Source organism: Corvus kubaryi, unplaced genomic scaffold (assembly GCF_017639235.1).
Source record: "Corvus kubaryi isolate FWS band 111438036 unplaced genomic scaffold, C.kubaryi_AGA036_p1.0 133, whole genome shotgun sequence".
Classification (NCBI taxonomy): Eukaryota; Metazoa; Chordata; class Aves; order Passeriformes; family Corvidae; genus Corvus; species Corvus kubaryi.
In genome coordinates this window covers 34,899,517-34,920,063 of record NW_024580667.1, presented here as the reverse complement: position 1 = coordinate 34,920,063, position 20,547 = coordinate 34,899,517, and the positions used below count along the sequence as shown (strand labels likewise).

The 20,547-nt window shown below is 42.2% G+C and overlaps 1 protein-coding gene across 1 annotated transcript in view; it reads left to right on the top strand.

Moving 5' to 3' along the window:
* The first annotated feature begins 5,540 nt into the window (after nt 1-5,540).
* The window catches only part of TM9SF2 (transmembrane 9 superfamily member 2), a 29,946-nt gene continuing 14,939 nt past the window's right edge, over nt 5,541-20,547 (top strand). The window contains exons 1-6 of the mRNA XM_042043068.1: nt 5,541-5,800; nt 10,494-10,561; nt 11,631-11,724; nt 12,432-12,559; nt 18,548-18,677; nt 20,250-20,374. Coding sequence (XP_041899002.1) covers nt 5,672-5,800; nt 10,494-10,561; nt 11,631-11,724; nt 12,432-12,559; nt 18,548-18,677; nt 20,250-20,374 — 674 coding nt within the window. The 5' untranslated portion in view covers nt 5,541-5,671. The remainder of the gene's footprint in view (nt 5,801-10,493; nt 10,562-11,630; nt 11,725-12,431; nt 12,560-18,547; nt 18,678-20,249; nt 20,375-20,547) is intronic.

Below are 20,547 nucleotides of genomic sequence, written 5' to 3'. Positions count from 1 at the left end.
TATACTGTAATTGTCTCAGCATTTTCTTTTTAGATGTAATTCATTAGCTGTTTTTACCTGACAGAGCTCTTCTTTGCCTATTTTATTCAGTCATTCCTTTCTCTTTTTAATTTAGGGAGTCAGCATTGGACTGATTGCATATTTCCAGTGCCCTATGAAACACAGGGAAAAAGAACATAGGCCTCCATAGCATACTAAAAGCCTGAAAGAATTTATGTTAAATATTAATTTGAAGTTGGTCATAAAATCACAGGAAGTTCTGAACCTAATGCCTGAACAAAGATTAAAAAAAAAAAAAAGTGACACAATATCAGACTTGCAAGTCATAAAACCCAAACAAAATTAGCAATGGCACAACCAGATGAGTTTCTACACACCTTGTGACTACTCAGAACACTGCCTTGTTTACATAGGTAATGATGTGGCTTCTGTATGAGAGGACATGTTTTTCCTGAGAGACTGCAGCTCTACTTGGACCTGAAGGAGAAGCACACCTCACATTCCACCAAGCTCTGCAGAGTAGTCACAGGTTGCAGCACAGCAGTGGTCCTGAGCTGCAGGTGGCCAACACCTACCCACAGGAGGACTGTGCCTTCAGAAAGGCAAACCAGCAGGATCTCTGCCCTGGCACCTCACAGATGATGCTGCCATCCATCTGCATGGGCCAAGGGCTGCTCACATGATGCCTCTGCTCCCCCATGTAACATGGTCAGTGCCATGTTGCAATTGCCATGGAAACTTTGGAGCCACAAAGGACTAGAGCACTCAAGGTGCTTGACTCCCACTTCAGGCACAGAGCCATAGCTCTTCTGTAACCCTGCTCTACTGTCATCCCATTGAGGAGGAGCACAGCCCCCTCCATTTTCAGGCTCAAAGCTCCCTGAAGTTGTCTTTCAGTCACTCAGGGAAATACCTTATGCTTAGCAGGATTGGCATTGTTCGAATTTCCTCAGGTCAAAGTGATACCATGATGATTTTTTGCCTTTTCTTTTATACCCCTGTTATACCTTTTTACAGCTTCTGTATTCTTAGTGCTTTTTGCCTACATTCTTGGACTTGTTTGTTCAGCTAGGAGACTGAACATTTTAGAAGCTTCGTAGGTAGAGGATAGTGTGCCCCTGACCCCAAGGTCCTCTCCAGAACACATTCTGTAAATTAAGATAGAACTATCCAGGGGAAGGCTCCTTGGGGAGGGGGGCTCATTCAAGCCTCTCATTGGAGAATTTTTGATAGATATGCTAATTAGTAAGACCTATAATGTTATACCAGATCTTTTGAGAGTGGGTATTGTGGTGTGCATTTCAGTGCATTCCACCTGGACGTGTGCACCTAAGGATCCTTAAAATAAATACCAGTGTAAAATCCCTTTTTCCCTTCTAACCGTGTTTGACTCTTAATTTTAAGACCAGGAAAAGGCATCAAAAGTGGCATCAATCCTCACGAACTATAATCCTTCACCTGTTTCATCTCTGAGACATTCTAAGGCATATTTGATGCAGCTGGTGGGGGCCGGGGGCGGTTGGAAATTGCTACCAGCAGTGGTAGTTAGCACAGCCATCTGGGACTTTAATTCAGCTTCCACCTCCACCTGATGAAGTCTTCACCCTTACTTCTCATTTTATAGAAAAATGGCCAATCTACCAGTGCAGGGGCTACTTAACAGCAGGGGATTTCCCCCCAAATATGAAAGACGAATATGAAATTTGTCATTGTTAGTGCTGGTTGCCTCAGGAGAGAAAAAGAATGCACTTATTTACTAAACTCTGTATTTTAGTTGCTAGGGGAGTTTCAGGTTCCAGGATGCAAACAGATAGTTTATATTAAAAAAAAAAAAAAAGTTGAAATGATAATTAGCAGCAAAGCGGACATTAGCTGTATCCAGTTAGCACCCTAAACATGGTGCAACAGAGCGTTATTTTGTGCTTTGGTACTAAAATTGGAACTGAATTGTAACCTGTAGTGGGGAAAACAACTGTGTGCTTGCACCTGCTGCAGCAAGGATTATTTGTCTGTTCCACGGCAAGTGGAACAGGCCCACAGCTTGGCTGCTAAGGCACTATAGTGAGAAAAGCAGATTGCAGTGCCCTCAGTCAAAGGAGGGAATATGCTAGAGGGAATAAACTAAGCTATAGGATATGAGGGACATTTAGGACTTTGTTTCTGAAATGAAGAGCTAAACTGTGGGAACTGTGAATATTTGGAAGAAGAAGGCACCCCTTGAAGGCCAAACATGAGCAGCAAAATGTGAGAATCACCATAAGAATAGCAAAAGTTACTCACAACACTTTCTGATAAAAAGAAGGGATAGGAGTGACACTTACTTCCTCAGAAGTTTCCAACTTCTCTATATTCTTATCTTTGTATTTTCTTATGACAATAATTTATCAGGAAAAAACAGAAGGTCCTTTTGCGTTGGCTTCTGTTGGTTCATTAGTCTCTGAAACAGTATTTTTTTCCTGCATTTTATTTCACAGTCTTGCATAGCCTTGAAATTTCTGATGATAAAACCTGTGATACTTGTTCTTCCAGTACTAAAACCACACCCCCTGAACTTTAACCTATGGCCATAAAACTTGTAGCAGGCAAATTCAAGAAGAGAAAATATCAAGTACGTTGCCACTGAATTTCTCATTAAATTAGAGAAGATGTGTTTTGCCCAGCTTAAAATTTGATCTCAAGGACCATGGCCATTCCTGCGATTATAAACCGTGGTTATAGTTGCTCCAAAATGACACGACCCACAAACTGTTTTTCTATATCACCTTTGCAGAGCAGTGAGGAGGGAGCATCGTAGCATATGGCACCACATCCACAGAAATGCTGTTTGGACCAACTGGTAGAGCACTCCTTAAAATAGGTCTGAGTCAGCAGGTTTTGCAGTCACAAAGGCAGAGCAAGAGGAGGGATTTAAGCAGAACACAAAGCATTTAAGCACACACCGCAACTCCTACTCATGGCGCAGCTTTTGGAGTGTTCTCAAGGAAGAGGAGGATTAGATGGGCAAAGGCTTTTAAATATTCTCTCATGGGAAGGAATGGAATTAGGCCCACAAAAGTAATTTGCTTGGAATATTAACCTGGGAAATGGGAGATACATTTGAACTCCCTGGTGGTAGAAAAGAAACTGAACTCGGGTCATTTACAACCTGATTATCCTAACCATGAGTAATTTTAAATAAAAAGAGGGAACTGGGATTTCTTCTCCAGCTGTGCTTGTCATAAGGCTTGATCTTATAATTGTGCTCTCAGGATATCTACAGGATGAGACAAGTAGGAATTGGAATGAGAAAGGTAGATGAACATCTTATATTTTAAATATATGGAGAGTTCAAAAATATCTAATGAATATGCTATAAATTAATGCATTTATCTCAAACTTCAAGAATGGCTTGTGTAATGTCAAAAATTCACAAAAATTTATTAAAATAACCTTACCTAAGGACTATGTTATGTGGTCTAGGTGCTTAGATGCTCAACCCTGTATCTGGTGAATTGACCCACCCAAAGCTTCACCCTGCCCTAGACAGGTTGGCTACTGTAGGATTGTGTGATCAACAAGTGTGCCCCTGAAGCCCTGTAGTAAACAGAAAAATAAAATAAAAGATGTTGTGAGAACAAAGGCAATTAGTGGAAATGCTGCAGCATTTACAAAAATAGTTTTTCATGAGAGGGTGTTGTTTGGAGTTTCTGAAGGTGCACAAGCCCAAACTGATGGAACGTGTTAGGAAGTAAGGAAAGGTAAAATGATAATCTGAGTAATGTCCTCTCCTACATTATCAAAACAGAGTTTTTATGTCTGCCCCTCTTATAGGGTGGGGTTTTTTTGTTGGGGATTTTTTCAGTAGATTTTTGTCAGTGCTATACAACAGCAGCTGTCAATGACATGGAGGGAACAGGGACATGGGTTGTTCTGAACACTCAGCTGCAATGGACAGCCACCACAGCCAACATCTGTCTGTCTGTCTGTCTGTCTGCCTGCCTCCTCCCCAGCTCCACTCAGCCAGCAGTATGTCTCGCCCCAAGACTTCAGTCTGAAAACTGTGATGAGTTGTCTACCCAGAAGAATTAAAAAAACCAAAAACCCATGAGAATTAAAAAGACCAAAACCAGACAGGGATGTTGGTTGCTCTGGGTCTGGTATGGGCAATATCACACCATGGTCACATGACACCTGGGTCTGGAGGCCATCCTGGTTCCTTGACTACCCAGCCTTCAGGGGTGATTGCTCCCTGCCTACCTGTGTCCGTCATTATTTCCCCACAAGAGTCCATGGGACGAGAAGTGAGGAATAAAGACTGGATTATCTGTTTTAAAGAGACTATATTTTGCATGAAGTATTCCATATTTTGTAAAAAAAAAAAAGTCTCACTCCCCTTTCCCTCTTTTCCAATGGCAACCATATTCTGCTGCATCTGGAGGAAGCTCCTGTTTTGTTTCAGTACTCTGAAACTAACTTTATATTCTAATAACCACTTCATCATTTAGGAACTCTTGAAATGAAAACTATTGGGAATTCAAGGGCGTTGGTAAGAGGGGCTGGGCATGGTGGTTCCCTCCTCCCGTGAAACCCTTGAGAATTAAAAAAAAACACACAAAAAAACCTCAGACAAAATTTATTTTAAAAAAATATGTAACTTATTTTTAAAAAGACAAAATTTATTTTAAAAACATCAAGGACTGCAGGACAGGCATGAAGCCAGTGCAGCCTGACTGGGATCGGTGGACCCAGGCTTTGCTGGGACTGACTGCCTGGGTGCGGGGGCCCCAAATGGCCACTGGGCACCATTCCTATCACCTGTGGACATTCGCAGGCTCACTGAATGGGACAGGTGGGAAGGGACCACAGTGGGACATCTGGTCTAACCTCCCTGCTCAGGCAGGATCATCCCAGAGCACATGGCACAGGATTGCGCTCAGATGGTTCTTGGGTATCCCCAGTGAGGGAGACCCTACAGCCTCTCTGGTCAATCTGTTCCAGTGCTCTGTCACTTTCACAGTAAGGAAGTTCTGCCTCATGTTTAGGTGGAACTTCCTGTGCATCAGTCTCTGCCCTTTGCCTCTCGTCCTACTGCCGGGCACCACCGAGCAGCGCCTGGCTCCGTCCTTTTGGCACCCTCCCTTCAATACTTATGGACATTGATGAGGTCCTCTCTTAGATGTCCCTTCCCGAGGCTGAACAGGCCCAGATCTCTTCGCCTGTCCTGGTAAGAGACAGTTCTAGTTCCTCGATCGTCTTTGTCACCATCCGCTGGACACACTCCAGGAGTTCCTGTCTCTCTCGTACTGAGGAGTCCAAAACTGGACACAGCACCCGAGCCGAACAGGGCAGGATCACCACCCTTGACCTGCCAGCAAGGCTCTTCCTCAGGCATTCCCGGTGTCGCTGCTGCCGGGGCGCTTCCGGCGGGACGGAGCTGCGCTGCCATGGCAACAGGGGCGCGAGACACCCCGGAAGCGAACGCGCGCGCCGGCCCGGCCCCGCCCCCGGCGCTCGGTCAGGCGGCCCCGCGCGCGGTGGGTGACGACGTGTCGCGCGCGCGCCAGAGGGGAGCCGGAAGCGGCGCGGCCGCGTCAGGGCGGGCGCGGGGGGCGAGAGACGGAGCCGCGACCCCGCTGCCGCCCAGAGACCCCTGGCCCCGCCGGCCACAGCCCTGCCGCCCCCCGACCCCGACATGGCTCTGCGGCGGCTTCTCATCGCTGCCGCGCTGGCGGCGGCCGCCGCGCCCGCCGCCGCCTTCTACCTGCCGGGCCTGGCGCCCGTCAACTTCTGCGAGGCCGGCAAGGAGAAGCCCGAGTGCAAGGTGAGCCGGGGGAGCGCTGAGGGGAGGCTGCTGAGGCCGCCCGGGTGCGATGCGGCCTGGGTGTTGTTCCCCTGCCGCGGGGGCTCTGTGGTGGGGTTTGTCCGGAGGGTTTGTAGCCGCCTTGCTCGGCCGTACCGAGGCTCCCCGGCAGTGCGGGGGCTGTGGCTGCGGGGACTCGGAGCGTGGTTCAGTTCCCGCTGTGCTCGAGTTGCTCAGAGTTGTTAGGGTTGGAAGAGGTCTCTGATCATGTGGTCCAACCCCCCTACCAGGGTGGGGTCGCCTGGAGTAGGTGACACAGGAGCGCGTATGAATGTCTCCGGAGAGGGAGACTCCATGATTCCCTGGGCAGCCTGTTCCATGCTCTATCCCCCTCACTGTAAAGTTCTTCCTCGTGTTGAGGTGTAACTTCTCGTGTTTGAATTTATGGCCACTGCTCCTTAGAAAGGAAGTTGATAAGACAGAGGACCCAGGTGCCAAGCAGAGGTGCTTGGCTGGCTCCTGGCTCAGCTCCGGCCTGGCTGGGAAGTGGCCACGATCCCTTCGAGAGAAGGAGAGAGCTGTCGCCTCATCCAGTGAGCTACGGCCACGTTGGGGAAGTAGGAAGTCCCGGCTGGTTATCTCTTGGGTCGTTTCAAATCCTTGCAGGAAAGCTGTAGCAAGTAAGGATGGCAGTGACGGGTCATGCCGAGGGGTGTGTGTGATTCTTGGCAGCAGCAAGCAGCTGGTGGCTGGAGCAGATATCAAAGTAAGCACCCGGTAACACTTTCCTTGCCGTCTCTTCCTGGCTGCAGGAACCTGAAGTGTAGGGGCTTCTAGGCTTCAGAGTGTCGAGTGAAGCTTAAACTTACCTTTGTGCCTGCCGAAGTGACGAGCAAAGTTCACATAACCAAATTAGTCGCTTGTAATGCTATTGGTGGGGAGAATTAATGTAAATCTCCTCTGATGAAAAATAGTCTTTTCTCCTTTGGGGCACCTTTTGAAGTTGTTTCCTACTGCCGTGATGGAAGTTGCAACAGACTGTGCTTTAATACTCAAATGAGAAAGTTCAAGACCAATCAGTTTTATGATCCATGGTCTTAGTGCTGTAGAAAGTGGCTGTCTTGCACTTTCTGAGCTCTCAGCTTCTGCATTACATGAAACACTGGTTTGTAATTCTTTAGAATAGGAGGCTTCTTAAACTGTATGCTTTTGGTAAATACCATGTGCTGACTTTATCCTTTTGCCGTCTTGAATCAGCAGAGCCGGGAATAAGCCAAGCACATAATGAAGACACTTGAGTTGTAGTAGTAAAATATCCTGTGGAGGTTCTTTTATAGGACCACAGAAATGGTGCTTGGAAGTGACCTCAGCAGGTCACATACTGCAGCCTCGTGCCAGCAGCATGAGAGGACAGAGAGCACCACTGTTGTCAGCACTAGATCAACTCAGCTCTACCTTTGTTTAAGCAAGCCTTGGAAACGTCCAAGCATGGAGCATCTCTCTCCTCCCTGGGTGACCTGTTATAGCACTGCACCACCCTATTAAGGACTGGTTTTTTTTCAAATACAGGCTAAAGCTTTCAAGCTGCAGTTTGTATTTTTTCACAACATCCCTGAAAAACATTGCTATGTTTGGATTATTCCTGTTTTAAGCTTGTAGAAGAAAGATTTATTTTTTTAAGTCAGGTGGACCATGTAGCCTACTATCTTTTGTAACCAGCCTGAGACACTTATGGGGTGATCTTTCTCAGATGTCTCTGAATTTTTATTACTCATGTAACATGTTCAAAATGTTTGTCTTCTCCTGAGAATTTATCATTTAATAAATGTGAAGTGAGGTACTTGGGTAATGTAAATGTACCACTAGCAGGCAGCTGAATACCTCAACAGCTGTAGTATTGCAGAAATTCTTTCTGAAATTATCCACCTCTTATCAATTTACATATTAGACATAGGCATATGGAGAAGTCTAAAGCACTCTTCACATGTAATTCTCTCCATCAAGTGAAGGTACTCTGGTCCCTGGTAAGGAGAAACAATATGTGATCGGATTATTGCTGTACCATATTTATGTAAGCAGATAAAATTAAGCTTTCTTGGACAGCCTTCATTTTTTACATTTCTCGCAGATTTCTTGCAATTACCACTGTTAATTGCAATGTCAGTAATAGTGAATTTTCCTCTGCCTGAGGATTTAGATCCACATGCCAGATCTCTAAATGTACTGTTTGTCTGTTACGATCCCTGCAGATCTCCTGTCCTCTATTGGTGAGATGGGATGAGATGTTTTTAACAGGGCGTGTAACTAAGAGCAGTGAGACTCATGGCTTTCCCCCTTTCTCCAAGTTGCCTGCTAATCTGCTTGGACAAACTCAGTTTGGCTGCTTCTTTTGGTTTTGGTTGGAATACCATCAGAAATGGAATGGCATCTGTGCTGACTTAACCAGCAGTTCTTGCCGGAAGATTAAGAATCCTTACTCAGTTTTAAAAAATACTGCTCACTCCAAAAAGGATTTGGTGTTGTATGGGAAATTGTTTCTCAAATATGCTGTTCTGTAGTGATGCATATTAATCTTAGGAAAATTTGGAGGATTCACATAAATCTCCTCCAATGAAAAGTAGCTAATTTAAGGCCATGGTTCTGTGACCAGCTGAGGCAGTCTAACTCCCTGCTGCTGGGAGCAAGAGATTTTGTTCCTGTCTTCCCCCGGGCGGTGTATTCCTGTCATTTGCATTGACCCAGCTGTGTTACTTGGTTTTTTGAGCTTAACATGGCAGGAAACTATCCAACTTTTTGCCACTCTAGTTTCTTGCTGTGTTAGGGAGTTGAAGTGGCTTACAGAATTACGGCAAGTGTGCCCTACCCAGAGGTGAGCAGCAGGTCTGCGTGGCTTAGGGCAGGGGAATGACGAGCCTCAAGGTGTGTCTTCACTTAGTGGGTCATGCTAACAGCTCACAGAGCTTCCTACATCTCCCGGAACTGCATCCTGACTTGCACGTGGACAGCTAAAGTCTATCAGTAAAACACAGTACCCAGCTGAAGTATCTGAGCTACAGATACATGTGGATATTTCCATCTTTTCTTTTCCTCCAGAATTTCTTGGTTTGGCCAAACTTGAGTGAATTTTCATAGGGAGGAAATGCTCTTCTGTTGGTAAGAAAATAGATGGCTTGCTGTTGAAAGGGAGAGGGTTTGTTCTTGAGGGCATTCACCTTCGTTTTGCTCTTCAGCTCTTGTCTGATTACACAGTAAGATAGCTCAATTTGTGTTGTGGTTTAACCCCAGCTGGCAACTTAAGAGCCACACAGCTGCTCACTCCCTGCTGACCCCAGTGAGATGGTGAGGAGAATTGAGGGGGAAAAGTAACTTGTGTGTTGAAATAAGAACAGTTTAATTGAAACAAAAAAATATACTCATACTACTAATGATAGTAACAATAATAAAAATAATTTTAATGGGGGGGGGGGGGAATAAAACTCAGGCAAAGCAAGTTGCACACTACAATTGCTCACCACCCACTGGTGGATGCCCAGTCCATCCCTGAGCAGTGATCATCCCCTTCCAGCCAGCTCTCCTAGTTTATATACTGAGTGTGGCATTCCATGGTATGGAATGGCCCTTTGGCCAGTTCAGGTCCGCTTCTCCTGGCCATGCTTCTTCCCAGCTTCTTGTGCACGTTCTCACTGGCAGAGCATGGGAAACTGAAAAGTCCTTGACTGAGGATAAGCACTACCTAGGCACAACTTAAAGCTTCAGTGTATTTTCACATTATTCTCTCATTGAATCCAAAACACAGCACTGTACCAGCTACTAAGAAGAAAATTCTATCACAGCTGAAGTGAGGACAGCTTGCTATGGTACTAAGAACTGCTCTTTAAAGTTTCTTTGGATAAATCTTTTGCTGTTTAAGCCCATTGAATTGTTTTGCTGTGCAAGCAGATAACTGCCAGAAGCAGCGTAAGGCAAACACTTGAAATTTATTGGAACTGCAAGACTAGAATAAGGGAAAGGATTTTGAGACTAAGAGGGAAGAGTGAGAGACCTCTCCTTTTCCATAGCGGCAGGCTAGCCCATCTGTGTATATAGAACAAATGTATACAGACCAAACTAGTCTGAAACCACAGTAGACTGAATTTCAAGAGTTGGTAGAGTTACTGAAAAACTTTATAGGAAGGTAAATGTTGGTATCCTTGCCTCCTCTTTGGAAGGAGATTCTGTTCAAACTTAAAATGGTGTATCAGTCTGAATACTTTGTCTAAATTCTCATAGTTCAGTTTTTAGTTACTATACAGTTTAAATTATGGACCATTTTAATTACAGGGAGAGGTACTGGTCTCATCTGCACTTTTCTTCCTGTTCTTTTCAGACTTTTATTACACTAAAGTTGTGGTGATGACTAATATGGCTCTAACTTGGTACATGGCAACTGTGCTAAGGATATTATTTTTGTGCATGATTTCCTGCTATGTTGTAATTGGAATGGTTATGTTAGCCTTTGAGTGTTTTTGTCATGTGGTCACTGCTTTTGTGATGGTTAGACAGTGCTTTACTTACGCTCCCAGCGGATACAGTTCATTACAGATCAAGATGTACAATTGCACAAATCTTACCTTTTCAGGTTTCCTTAGCCTTATTCAAACAAATCTATTTTTATATATCCATGAGAATTGAAGAAGTACTTAAATATAACTGCTGATTATTTCTGCTCTTTCAGTCTGGAATTGAGCTGTTTGTGAACAGGCTTGACTCAGTAGAATCTGTCCTTCCCTACGAATACACTGCGTAAGTATATTATACTGTTTGTGCCATTTTAATTGTCAGTTTTTCCAAAAAGATGGATTTAATTTACCTAAAAGTATTACCTACATCTTGTTACAGCAGTGTGCCACTGAGGCATGTCTATTTATTTTTTTAACATAAGTTTACAAATACAGAATTTTCAATAAGCAGATGGATGCCTACATTGCTTCCTTTGTCTCAGTTGTCTTTGTTCATACTTTAGTGCATGGATTTATAGGCCCTTGTGGAGGCTGAATCACTGTTGTAGTGTAACTTAAGGTTAAAATATGTGTGTATATATATGATACTTTACTGCATTAGTTGTCACTGTAGATCAAAGTATTACTGCTGTCTTTAGTAGCCTATGCCAGATGAGTTAAAGTGGTAATGAGGTGCGAACATCACATCATTTATCTTAATGAGGTGTTAAATGTTTTCTTTGTACACATCATAGGAGTGCACAAAATGTATCAGTGCCTGGTACAACTATGTAAAGTTTTTGCTATAAAGATTTTGACTGTTAATATTGAAGAGCTTAAGCACCAGTTATGTCTACACTTTAAAGAACACAAATGTGATATATTTAAAAATAGACTGGGAAAACGTGGAGGATGTGCTATTAAATGTGTTGGTGAATAAAACTGTGATAACCTGTTTAATAGTGTGTGTTGTAAGGCAGCTGTCTCTATCTGTATTTTAGTTTAGTTTAGTTTAATTTTCCCCAAATTCAAGAATCTGCCTGCATACTTTTTTCTCAGAGTCATTATTAAACTCCAGATGAAGATTTAATTCTTGTCTAAAATCCCTGTTCAAGTAGGAAATTTCTAATTACTCAAAGAAACTTACGCTACAGTGTTCTGAAATAGCTGATTAAGAGATTTGATTGTTGGTTCTGTTTGGTTTATTTTCGAACTGGGAAAGTGATTTTCACACCTCACAGGTTAAATGAAGAAACTGTTGTCTACAGGAGAAGCTGTGTAGTTCCTTTACTTACGATGAACGTGTTGATTTGGGAACATTATTTGCAGCTGAGAATATTTTATTCTTTTTTTTTATTTTGTCTCTAATTCAGGTTTGATTTTTGTCAAGCAGAAGGAAAGAAGCGTCCATCTGAAAACCTTGGCCAAGTCTTATTTGGAGAGAGGATAGAACCGTCTCCTTACAGGGTTTGTTCTCTGACGGGATGTTTTGTAATGTGTGCTTTCAAATGTAACCAAAGGAGATTAGAATCTTGAAGATGATTTTCACAAGGGCTTTATCTGAGAGAGCTTCGGCATCTGAAATTCCACACAATGGAAATCTGTCCGTTTAACCTAACTGTAACTGTGTGCTTTGCATCGTGGAGTTGTAGCCTGAAATGCTGTGCAGGTTGTCTTCCCTCTTTGGGATGTGACAAAACCGGATTATTGCTGCTCAGCACTCTTGTTTCTTGGAACCAGATCTGAAAGTATTGCAGCTGTAAAATGGAAGAAGTATAAATAGTGTTAGCTAGCTGGTCTTTTCTGGTGACTGAAGCTCTCACATTCTCTTCTACTGAGGTAGTAGGAGAGAAAGTTACCAATTGAAGCTGCCTGTAACAGCATGGCTGCCGTGAGGTCAAATGACTTATCTGGTAAATCATGGCAGAAAACGTGTTTTATTCAGTAACAAGGAGCTCTTGCTGTAGGGCTCCTACTGTGAGCACAGGAGGGGTTTATAGCACACACCAATATAAAAACTTTCTCTGGAGGGTTAATGTACCTAGCCTCTGTAATTTGTTAGGTGTTTTCAGTATAATAGTATAGGCAATGAAATGCATAGGAGAAATTGTTAAATACTGATACAAGACAGTCTGTTAAAACCTTTTTGCTCATGAGTCTTTCATTTTTCTTAGTTCACATTCAACAAGAAGGAGACGTGTAAGTCTGTTTGTACAAAAACATATGATACCACAAAGCCAGAAGATAAACAGAAATTAGACTTTTTGAAAAAAAGTATGCTACTGAATTATCAACATCACTGGTAAGTTGGTATCAAAATTCATAGATTGGTTAGTGTACTACATTGGTGATAATTTAGTTTATAATTTCGTATTTGCAAGTTAATACAGATGGAACACTAGATAGAGGCACTTAATGTATTCCCCTTCTGTTTTTGCAGAAAATGTTATATTGTTTGTTGTCTTCATAAAAAAATTTCCTTCACTACAAGGATAAGCACTAGGAGCAATAGAAATTAGTCTGTTTTTGAACACCAAGCTTTGTGCTTACTGTAAAATACTGCTGCTTCTTTTCACCTGTAAATGGAGAAATTAGTCCTGCCTTAGCTTGCGAAAAGTCTTACAGGACCTTTATTCTGTTGCTATGATGTCTTTGTTTCCCTTGAGAGCCCTTGCAGTCACCTTTAAATGCTGTGTCCAGGAGACAGGGTCAACAGTTCTGAAAGAGTTTTATGCAATGTTTGTTTCTCTTCTATGGATATGGAAGGGAAAGGTGGCCAATGGAAACTATGAAATAATTTTGGGGAACGCATAAACGCTTTGTCCTTCCCTATTCTCTGAGCCTCCCTGTAACCATCTGATTGACCTTGAAGCATGCTGGGGCTCTGTTTCAGCTTGGACATTGAATCCTCCTCTGATGGGCATTAAGGGTGGCAAGGCTCAGTGTGTGTGCTGAATCCCAGGCAGGTTTTCAGTTTCCCAACACTACACCCACATCCAGGAGCTGTGAATCGTTTATCAGCAGGCTCGGTCTTGACACTGGAAATACCCAGCTACGTTATTAGTGTTTATTTAGTGCTTGATGTGTTGGTATGCTCTGCCAACAGCAGCTTCCAGGTGCGAGAGTAGAAGGAACAACTTGGGCATGAGTTCCTGAGGCAAGTCTTTGCAGGGAGTACGTGAGCATCATTAACTGGTGTCACTCAGAGGTATGCCCTAATTCCAAATGTGGGCCTCCTGCTTTATGGGAACAAACGTTTCGGTCTTCATCTAGCTGTATTTAAACATTTTGGGTATTTTAGTAAAAATGCACGTTGAATGTTGCCACTGTCATTAACTGTTCTTCTGTAATGTCACATTTCATTCCTTCAGTTTTGAAACAGCTGGAAAGGCAACAAGTGCATTTCCTACTGCTCTCAGGAACTGCTATGGGATATCCCTTTGTGGGGATAAACAGTGGTTCACTGATGTAAATATTTCTGGGAATCTCTTGAAAATTAGTGTAATAGGAGCTTTATAGGTTATGTCAGAAAGGTTCACAGGCAATAGTCGTATGTTCAGGTAGGTGAACAAGGAAGTAATAAAGAAACTCTGAAAGGTACAGCTACTTTTGCAGGGATTTAAAGTGTATATGCCTAATGCTAAAATAAGTGGAGCTTCAAACATGCTGGATTTGATTATATTCCTCTAAAATATTGCATATGTTTGTAATATTTGCACCACTTTGAATTTCAGTGATGCATGTGAGTCTGGCATAAAGCTTCAGCTTTAAAAGATTGAGTATGTTTTGGTGTATAAATTAAAAATAGCTTCCCAAGGGTATGAGACTTGAAAGAAATTAATTTTTTTTAGGAAAGCCCATAATGTAAGCTGATAGAAACTGAAACAGAACTGTGTAAAACTAATCATACGAAAAAGTACTTCAGATTGGTTTGGGTTTTTTCCCCTGTAGATTAAATTGTTTAACAAATATACTTAGTGTATTCAAGTATACTTTTTTTTTAACCAGTATAGCTAACTTTATAAGACTGTTGAGATTTAAGTAAGATATAATTCTGGTTTTCAGTGTGAAAACTTCCCTTGAAATTTAGGTTATTTCTTAGTTATTTTAATGGCGTTTCTACTATTTTTTTTTGCTCTGCCCACTGCCCTAGAACTTTAGAATCTGTGGCATGAAAAATTCCTGGTTATGTCCGTTAGTCCTCCTTAGCCACAGCTTCACAAAGTGGCAGTGGCTGGATTTTGTGATTAATGATGCGTGCTCCAGGAATATGGTGCAGAGGTATGTTGTACAGGGATCAACAAGGTAGCATAAGTGAGGATTCAGTAGAGGGTTATTATCCAGCTTCAGTTTATCGTGAAATTCCTGGGGAACACAGATGGTGCAAAGTACTTTTAAGGTTTCAAAAGCCACTTAATAAGATTAGGAATTGACATACTGAATTGGACTCAACAGCTATACTGATATCTTGGCTGACAGTGTTCATCACCAGATGTTCTTGAGAGACGTATAAGAACACTGTTGAATAGCATATTTGCTCCACATGTATAATCTCTTCAAGTCATTTTAAATTTGAAGATTAACTGTGAAAAATGATTTGCTACTTAAACTATCAATTTGTTCCGGCATTGCTGCTTGAAGGCAGCTCAGTATGTCTTTGCTGCATAGATGCAAAGGAAAGCCTTTATCCAAACCGAGTTTACTTGCAATATGTTAATGTTGCCTTGTTTTGATTAGGAGATTAAAACTCTAACAAAAGCGAGCAATCTCTCTAGCATATGTTATGGAGATAAAATTTCAAATATACAAGCATAGAATTGTTTAGGTTGGAAAGGACCTCTAAGATCATTGAGCCCAACTGTGTGGTGGGTTGACCCTGGCTGGACACCAGGTGCCCACCAAGGCTGCTTTGTCACTTCCCTCCTCAAGTGGACGGGGAGGGAACATGTGGCAAAAGGGTCAAGATAAGGGTAGGGAGAGATCACTCATCAACTACTGTCATGGGCAAAACAGATTCCTCAAACTGGGGAATTTAGTTTAATTTATTACCAGTCAAATCAGAGTAGGATAATGGGAAATAAACCCAAATGTTAGAACACCTTCTCCCCACCCCTTCCTTCTTTGCAGGCACAGCTTCACTCCCAGTTTTCACCACTTCCTCCCCCCAGTGGCACAGGGAATGGGGATTGTGGTCAGTTCATCACACAGTCTCTGCCACTCCTTTCTCCTCAGGGTCTGGACTCCCCACACTCTGCCCTTGCTCCAGTGTGGGGTTGCTCCCATGGGAGAGTTTTTCATGACTTTCCCCAATGCAAGTCCTTTCCATGGGCTGCAGTTCTTCATGAACTGCTCCAGTGTGGGTCACTTCCATGGGGTGCAGTTCTTCAAGAAGAGGCTGCACCAGCATGGGTCTCCCATGGGTTCACAAATCCTGGCAAACCTGCTGCAGAGTGGGCTCATCTTTCCATGGAGCCACATGTCCTGCCAGGAGCCTGCTCCAGTGTGAGCTTCCCATGGCGTCACAGCCTCCTTCAGGGCACATCCATCTGCTCTGGTGTGGGGTCCTCCATGGGCTGCAAGTGGGTATGTGCTGCCCTGTGGTTCTCCGTGAGCTGCAAGGGGACAGCCTGACTCACCGTGGTCTGCACCATGTGCTCTGCTCCTGTGCCTGGAGCACCTCTTCCCTCTTCATCTCCACTGGCCTTGGTGTCTGCAGAGTTGTACATATTCCCACTCATCTCTCCCACTGCAGCTGCTGTTGTGAAGGGTTTTTTGTCCTTTTCCTAAATCTGTTTCTCAGAGGTGCTGCCTCTGGTCACTTACGGGCTTGGCCTTGGCCGGCAGGGAGTCTGTGTTGGAGCCAGCTGGCTCTCGCTCTCTTGGATGTGGGGGAAGCTTCTGGCAGTTCTTACAAAAACCTCTACAGTCCCCTGCCAACCTAAACCTTGCCACACAAACCAAATACAAACATCAACCTAACACTGCCAATTCCACCACTAAACCATGTCCCTAAATGCCATATCTAGTCTTTTACATACCTCTGCGGTTGATGATTCCATCACTTCCCTGCACAGCCTGTTCCAATGCCTGACCACCCTTTCAATGAAGAAGTTTTTCTAATATCCAACCTGAACCTGCCTTGGCACAGCTTTAGGCCATCCTCTCTTCCTATTGCTAGTTGCCTGGGAAAAGTGACTGACCTCCACCTTGAACATCTGTCACACATTTGTAGAGAGCAATAAGGTCTCTCCTGAGCCTCCTTTTCTCCAGACTAAACAACCCCAGCTCCCTCAGCCACTCATCATAATACCCTTCCCCAGTTCTGTTGCCTTTCTGTGGACAACCTCCAGCACTTCAGTGTCTTTCTAGTGGTGAGTGGCCCAGAACTGGACACTGGATTTGAGATGTGGCCTTGCCAGTGCTGAGTACAGGGGGACAATCATTGCCCTGGTCCTGCTGGCCCCAGTACTGCTGATACAGGCCAGGATGACACTGACCTTCTTGGCTGCTTGGGTTCACTGCTGGCTCATGTGCAATGGCTCTGGACCAGCACCTCCAGGACCTTTTCTGCCAGGTAGTTTTCCAGCCACTCTTGCCCTAGCCTGTAGTGCTACATGGGGCTGTTGTGACCCACGCACAGAACCCAGCACTTGGCCTTGTTGAACCTCATGCCATTGGCCTCATAGAATATGATCCAAAGTAATGAATCTAAATCTGGTATAGCTCCTAATTTGCAGCTTCATTGTACCCTGTAGTAGGATGGAAAGGGAGTAGGAATTGGTTGCTGCTGCTGCTGCTACTTGCAACTGCAATAGTCTTTGGAATCTCTTGAAAACCTGGAAACTCTTGTTTTTGTAGGGCCTGTCTTCACCCTTTCTATTGTATCGATATAAACCAATACTGTATCTTATTTCTGCTGGGTAGCTACTGGTAGGGATTATGCAGATCTCTCCATGTTGTGTGGATAAAGGCAACATGTACCACTGTTTTTAACCACTGTCTGTTAATGTGCTTTAAAAACTAGTGGTAATTTAGAGGCTGTTCCAACATGCAATAGATAAACAGTGCTTTGTTTTTGTTGTCCGAAGTTATAATTCCTATGTTTAATTGTTTCAAAGTATCTATAAGACACTTAAGTGTAAAGATATTCAGTAGCTTGGTAAGTTGTACAAAAAAATCTGTTGCATTAACTTTCAGTGGGATGTCCTTTTTTTGGTTTAGCGATGCACAAAAAGTGGCAGTTGTTCGATGTCTTCCTGTATGAAGTTTATTAATATACCATTGAAAGTATACCTTGGGCAATTAATGCTGGCAGATACTGAATTTTAAGTCTTCTTTACATGACATATTTTGGGGACTTATCTTTCAGCTAGTTAAAACACTTCATAAAACATAAAGAAATTGGTTTATGGTCTTCTAGTAGTTCCTTTTATGAAGGGGCAGGATCCTATGTTAGTTACCTTTCTCTTATGTTTAAAAGTATGGTTTTGGTTTTGACATTTGTGCTGTTAGTTGCATGTTAGATACAGTTTGTATCTTAGTGTCCTATGACTTTCTGCAACTCATGGGAGTGTGCACTTCCACAAATTTGTTATTGAAAGTGACCTATAAACCCCCTGGTTTTAGGTAATATGAATGTAAATATTGTGAGGTAATAATATAAAAGCAGCAGGTTTGAAAGTTATTATTTCCCCAGTTGTTTGGTGGCTTACAATTTTTTGGTAATGCAAATCATCTAATCAAAGTGTTGCATACTCTTTGGTAGCTATAAATGAGGTTAATGATCAGGAATTCACTTAAATAGCAAAAAAAAAAAAGTTTAAAGAGTGCCATGAAAAATGTCTTTTGCAATGGAAGAGCGGTGAGGAAGCTGGAGAATGAATAATATGTGATGTAGGCATTTTTGGTTTTAATTTTGTGTTTTGTCTTGAACTTGTCAGTTTTAGGTGGTTTAGCAAATTTGATGCTTTTGGCCATTTTTTAAAGACAAAATAATGAAAAGTTAAATTGTTATGACTTCAGACTGGGCGAGTTTTCTGCTTTGGGCTGTTTTTGTAAGGGGTCTTCATGAAACAGTGCACTGAATGGAATGGTGTTGGTTGAAGAGCTACATGCTTGTAACTCGTTTGGAACTTGGATTGGCAATCAGTGCAATTCCATGGGTAGTATTATCTTTGTAGTTAATAGTCCAGTAATGAATGTAGCAAAGTTAGATTAATGTTAATCTGGTTTTGTTTCCATTACACTGTGTATTTTGAAAAATTGTGAAGTGTCACTATGCCATTTACAGGATTGTGGACAACATGCCTGTGACGTGGTGTTATGATGTGGAAGATGGCCAGAGGTTCTGCAATCCTGGTTTTCCTATTGGCTGTTATATTACAGAAGATGGCCGTCCAAAAGATGCCTGTGTTATTAATGTATGTTTATGCAATTATATATTTTTAAATATTCCCTTTCTACTAATTTAGAGACTAGCATTTCTCCTGTGTCAGGTTTCTATGGTGAGTCCTTGCTATTTTAAGAACTCATGTTGCATAAAAATAGGCAAGTGTTTTGGTCTGTGCAAGTACCTCAGCTGGAAAGCCTGATCTAAGCCTAAAAACCTTGTCTCTTATGCTGCATAATACAGAAGGGCTCTAAAAGATCAAGGGATGAACGTGCATGGCATTTAGTGCATGTGGAGTCTAACAGTGAAGGAAAGCGTGTCATCCTTCGTTGCCTAAGAAATTGAAACATTTGAAGGCTTGAACTTTACATTTTTGTGGGATAGAAGTGTTTTCATGGAAGCCGGTTTGCGTAGGTGTGTTTGTACCTCTGCGTACTTTTCAAAGGTTTGCTTTCCCTAAAACTGGGAGCTGATGGAAGAAGACATAAGATTTCTGCATGAGCAAAGATTCTCTTGTGATAGACAGATGATATCGTGGTGGAGGTCCAGATAAGTGCACTGAAAGCATTATGGAGATAAGAATACAACAGAAAGTCCAGGAAGTCTTTAGACTACCACAGACCTCTTCCATGGCAAGGTCACTGAGAACTTGGAATAGGTTTTTGGTTTTTTTCAAAATGGTTGGTTTTACTGGATAGAGTTTACCAAAGACGACAGTTTCTGTTGTTGTCAATTTTGTTTAATTGCCTCCATAATGAGTTGGTTTCAGGGACTCCATATGAAAAGATGCACTTATGATCAAACATATAATCTGGCAATATTATTTTAATATTATTTTCGTACTTGCTTTTAATAAAAGGAAAATAACCTTTGAAGGAGTAACTAATGTACTGTAGAAGAACATTTCATTTATGTGTAACTATTCTTATAATTGGGGTGATCTATAGGAGGGGTGGGGATAGAACCCTTAAGAGATGCTAACTGAACTTCAGTAGATAGAGTGTTAAATTACTTGTGAGTTTAACAACCTCTTTAGCTGACTAAATTCCAAAGTGATGTTTCCCTTCACCAGAGGTTTGCATTCAGCATCTTGGCCACTGCTTGCCATTCATCCCATTGCCATTCATGCATCTTTGGTTTCAAAGGTGGTTCTGTCACAGAGAGCATTTATTTGCATTGTTTGTCTTGGAAGGTTCTGTTTAATTGCTGAAAAAGATACTCATTGTTTTAAAATAGCTGATGTTTATGAAATGCTTCTGATAACAAAAGTTGTCATAGTTATCTATTCAGTTTGCTGCTTAAATAAAATAGGACATCTTCAGTTAGAGAAATTTATTAATATATTTTAAAAATATTTTAAATTAATTTTTCTACTTTTCAGTTGTAGTAGACTGTTCTTAGCATTAACTTTTCTAACTCGTGTTTTTAATGCAAGAAGACACTTACTGTCTTTATAATTCCTAATATCTCGCATTCATATTTTAGGAGAACTTCTTGACAGAAAAACTGTATACAGTCTAAAATTCTGTTATGCAGGCTTCTGTCTAAGGCTTTGAGATGTCTGTATTTTTTGATTGTTTAATACAACCTTTTGTCATTGCAGTCAGAATTTCATGAAAAAGATACCTTTTATATTTTCAACCACGTTGACATAAAAATATATTACCATGTTGTGGAAAATGAAGCTCTGGGAGCAAGACTAGTTGCTGCTAAACTTGAACCAAAAAGGTTGGTAGCTAAAAGTAACTTGTCATCAAAAAGTGATCCATCGTAAGACACTTGCTTTGATCTGGGAACCTGCTGCTAGTCAGAAATGTTTTCAGATATGTGACCTGTAGATTACCTCTCCTGTTGATTGATGTGGTGTAGTTAGGACAGTCTAATATCATTTTGTTCTGAAT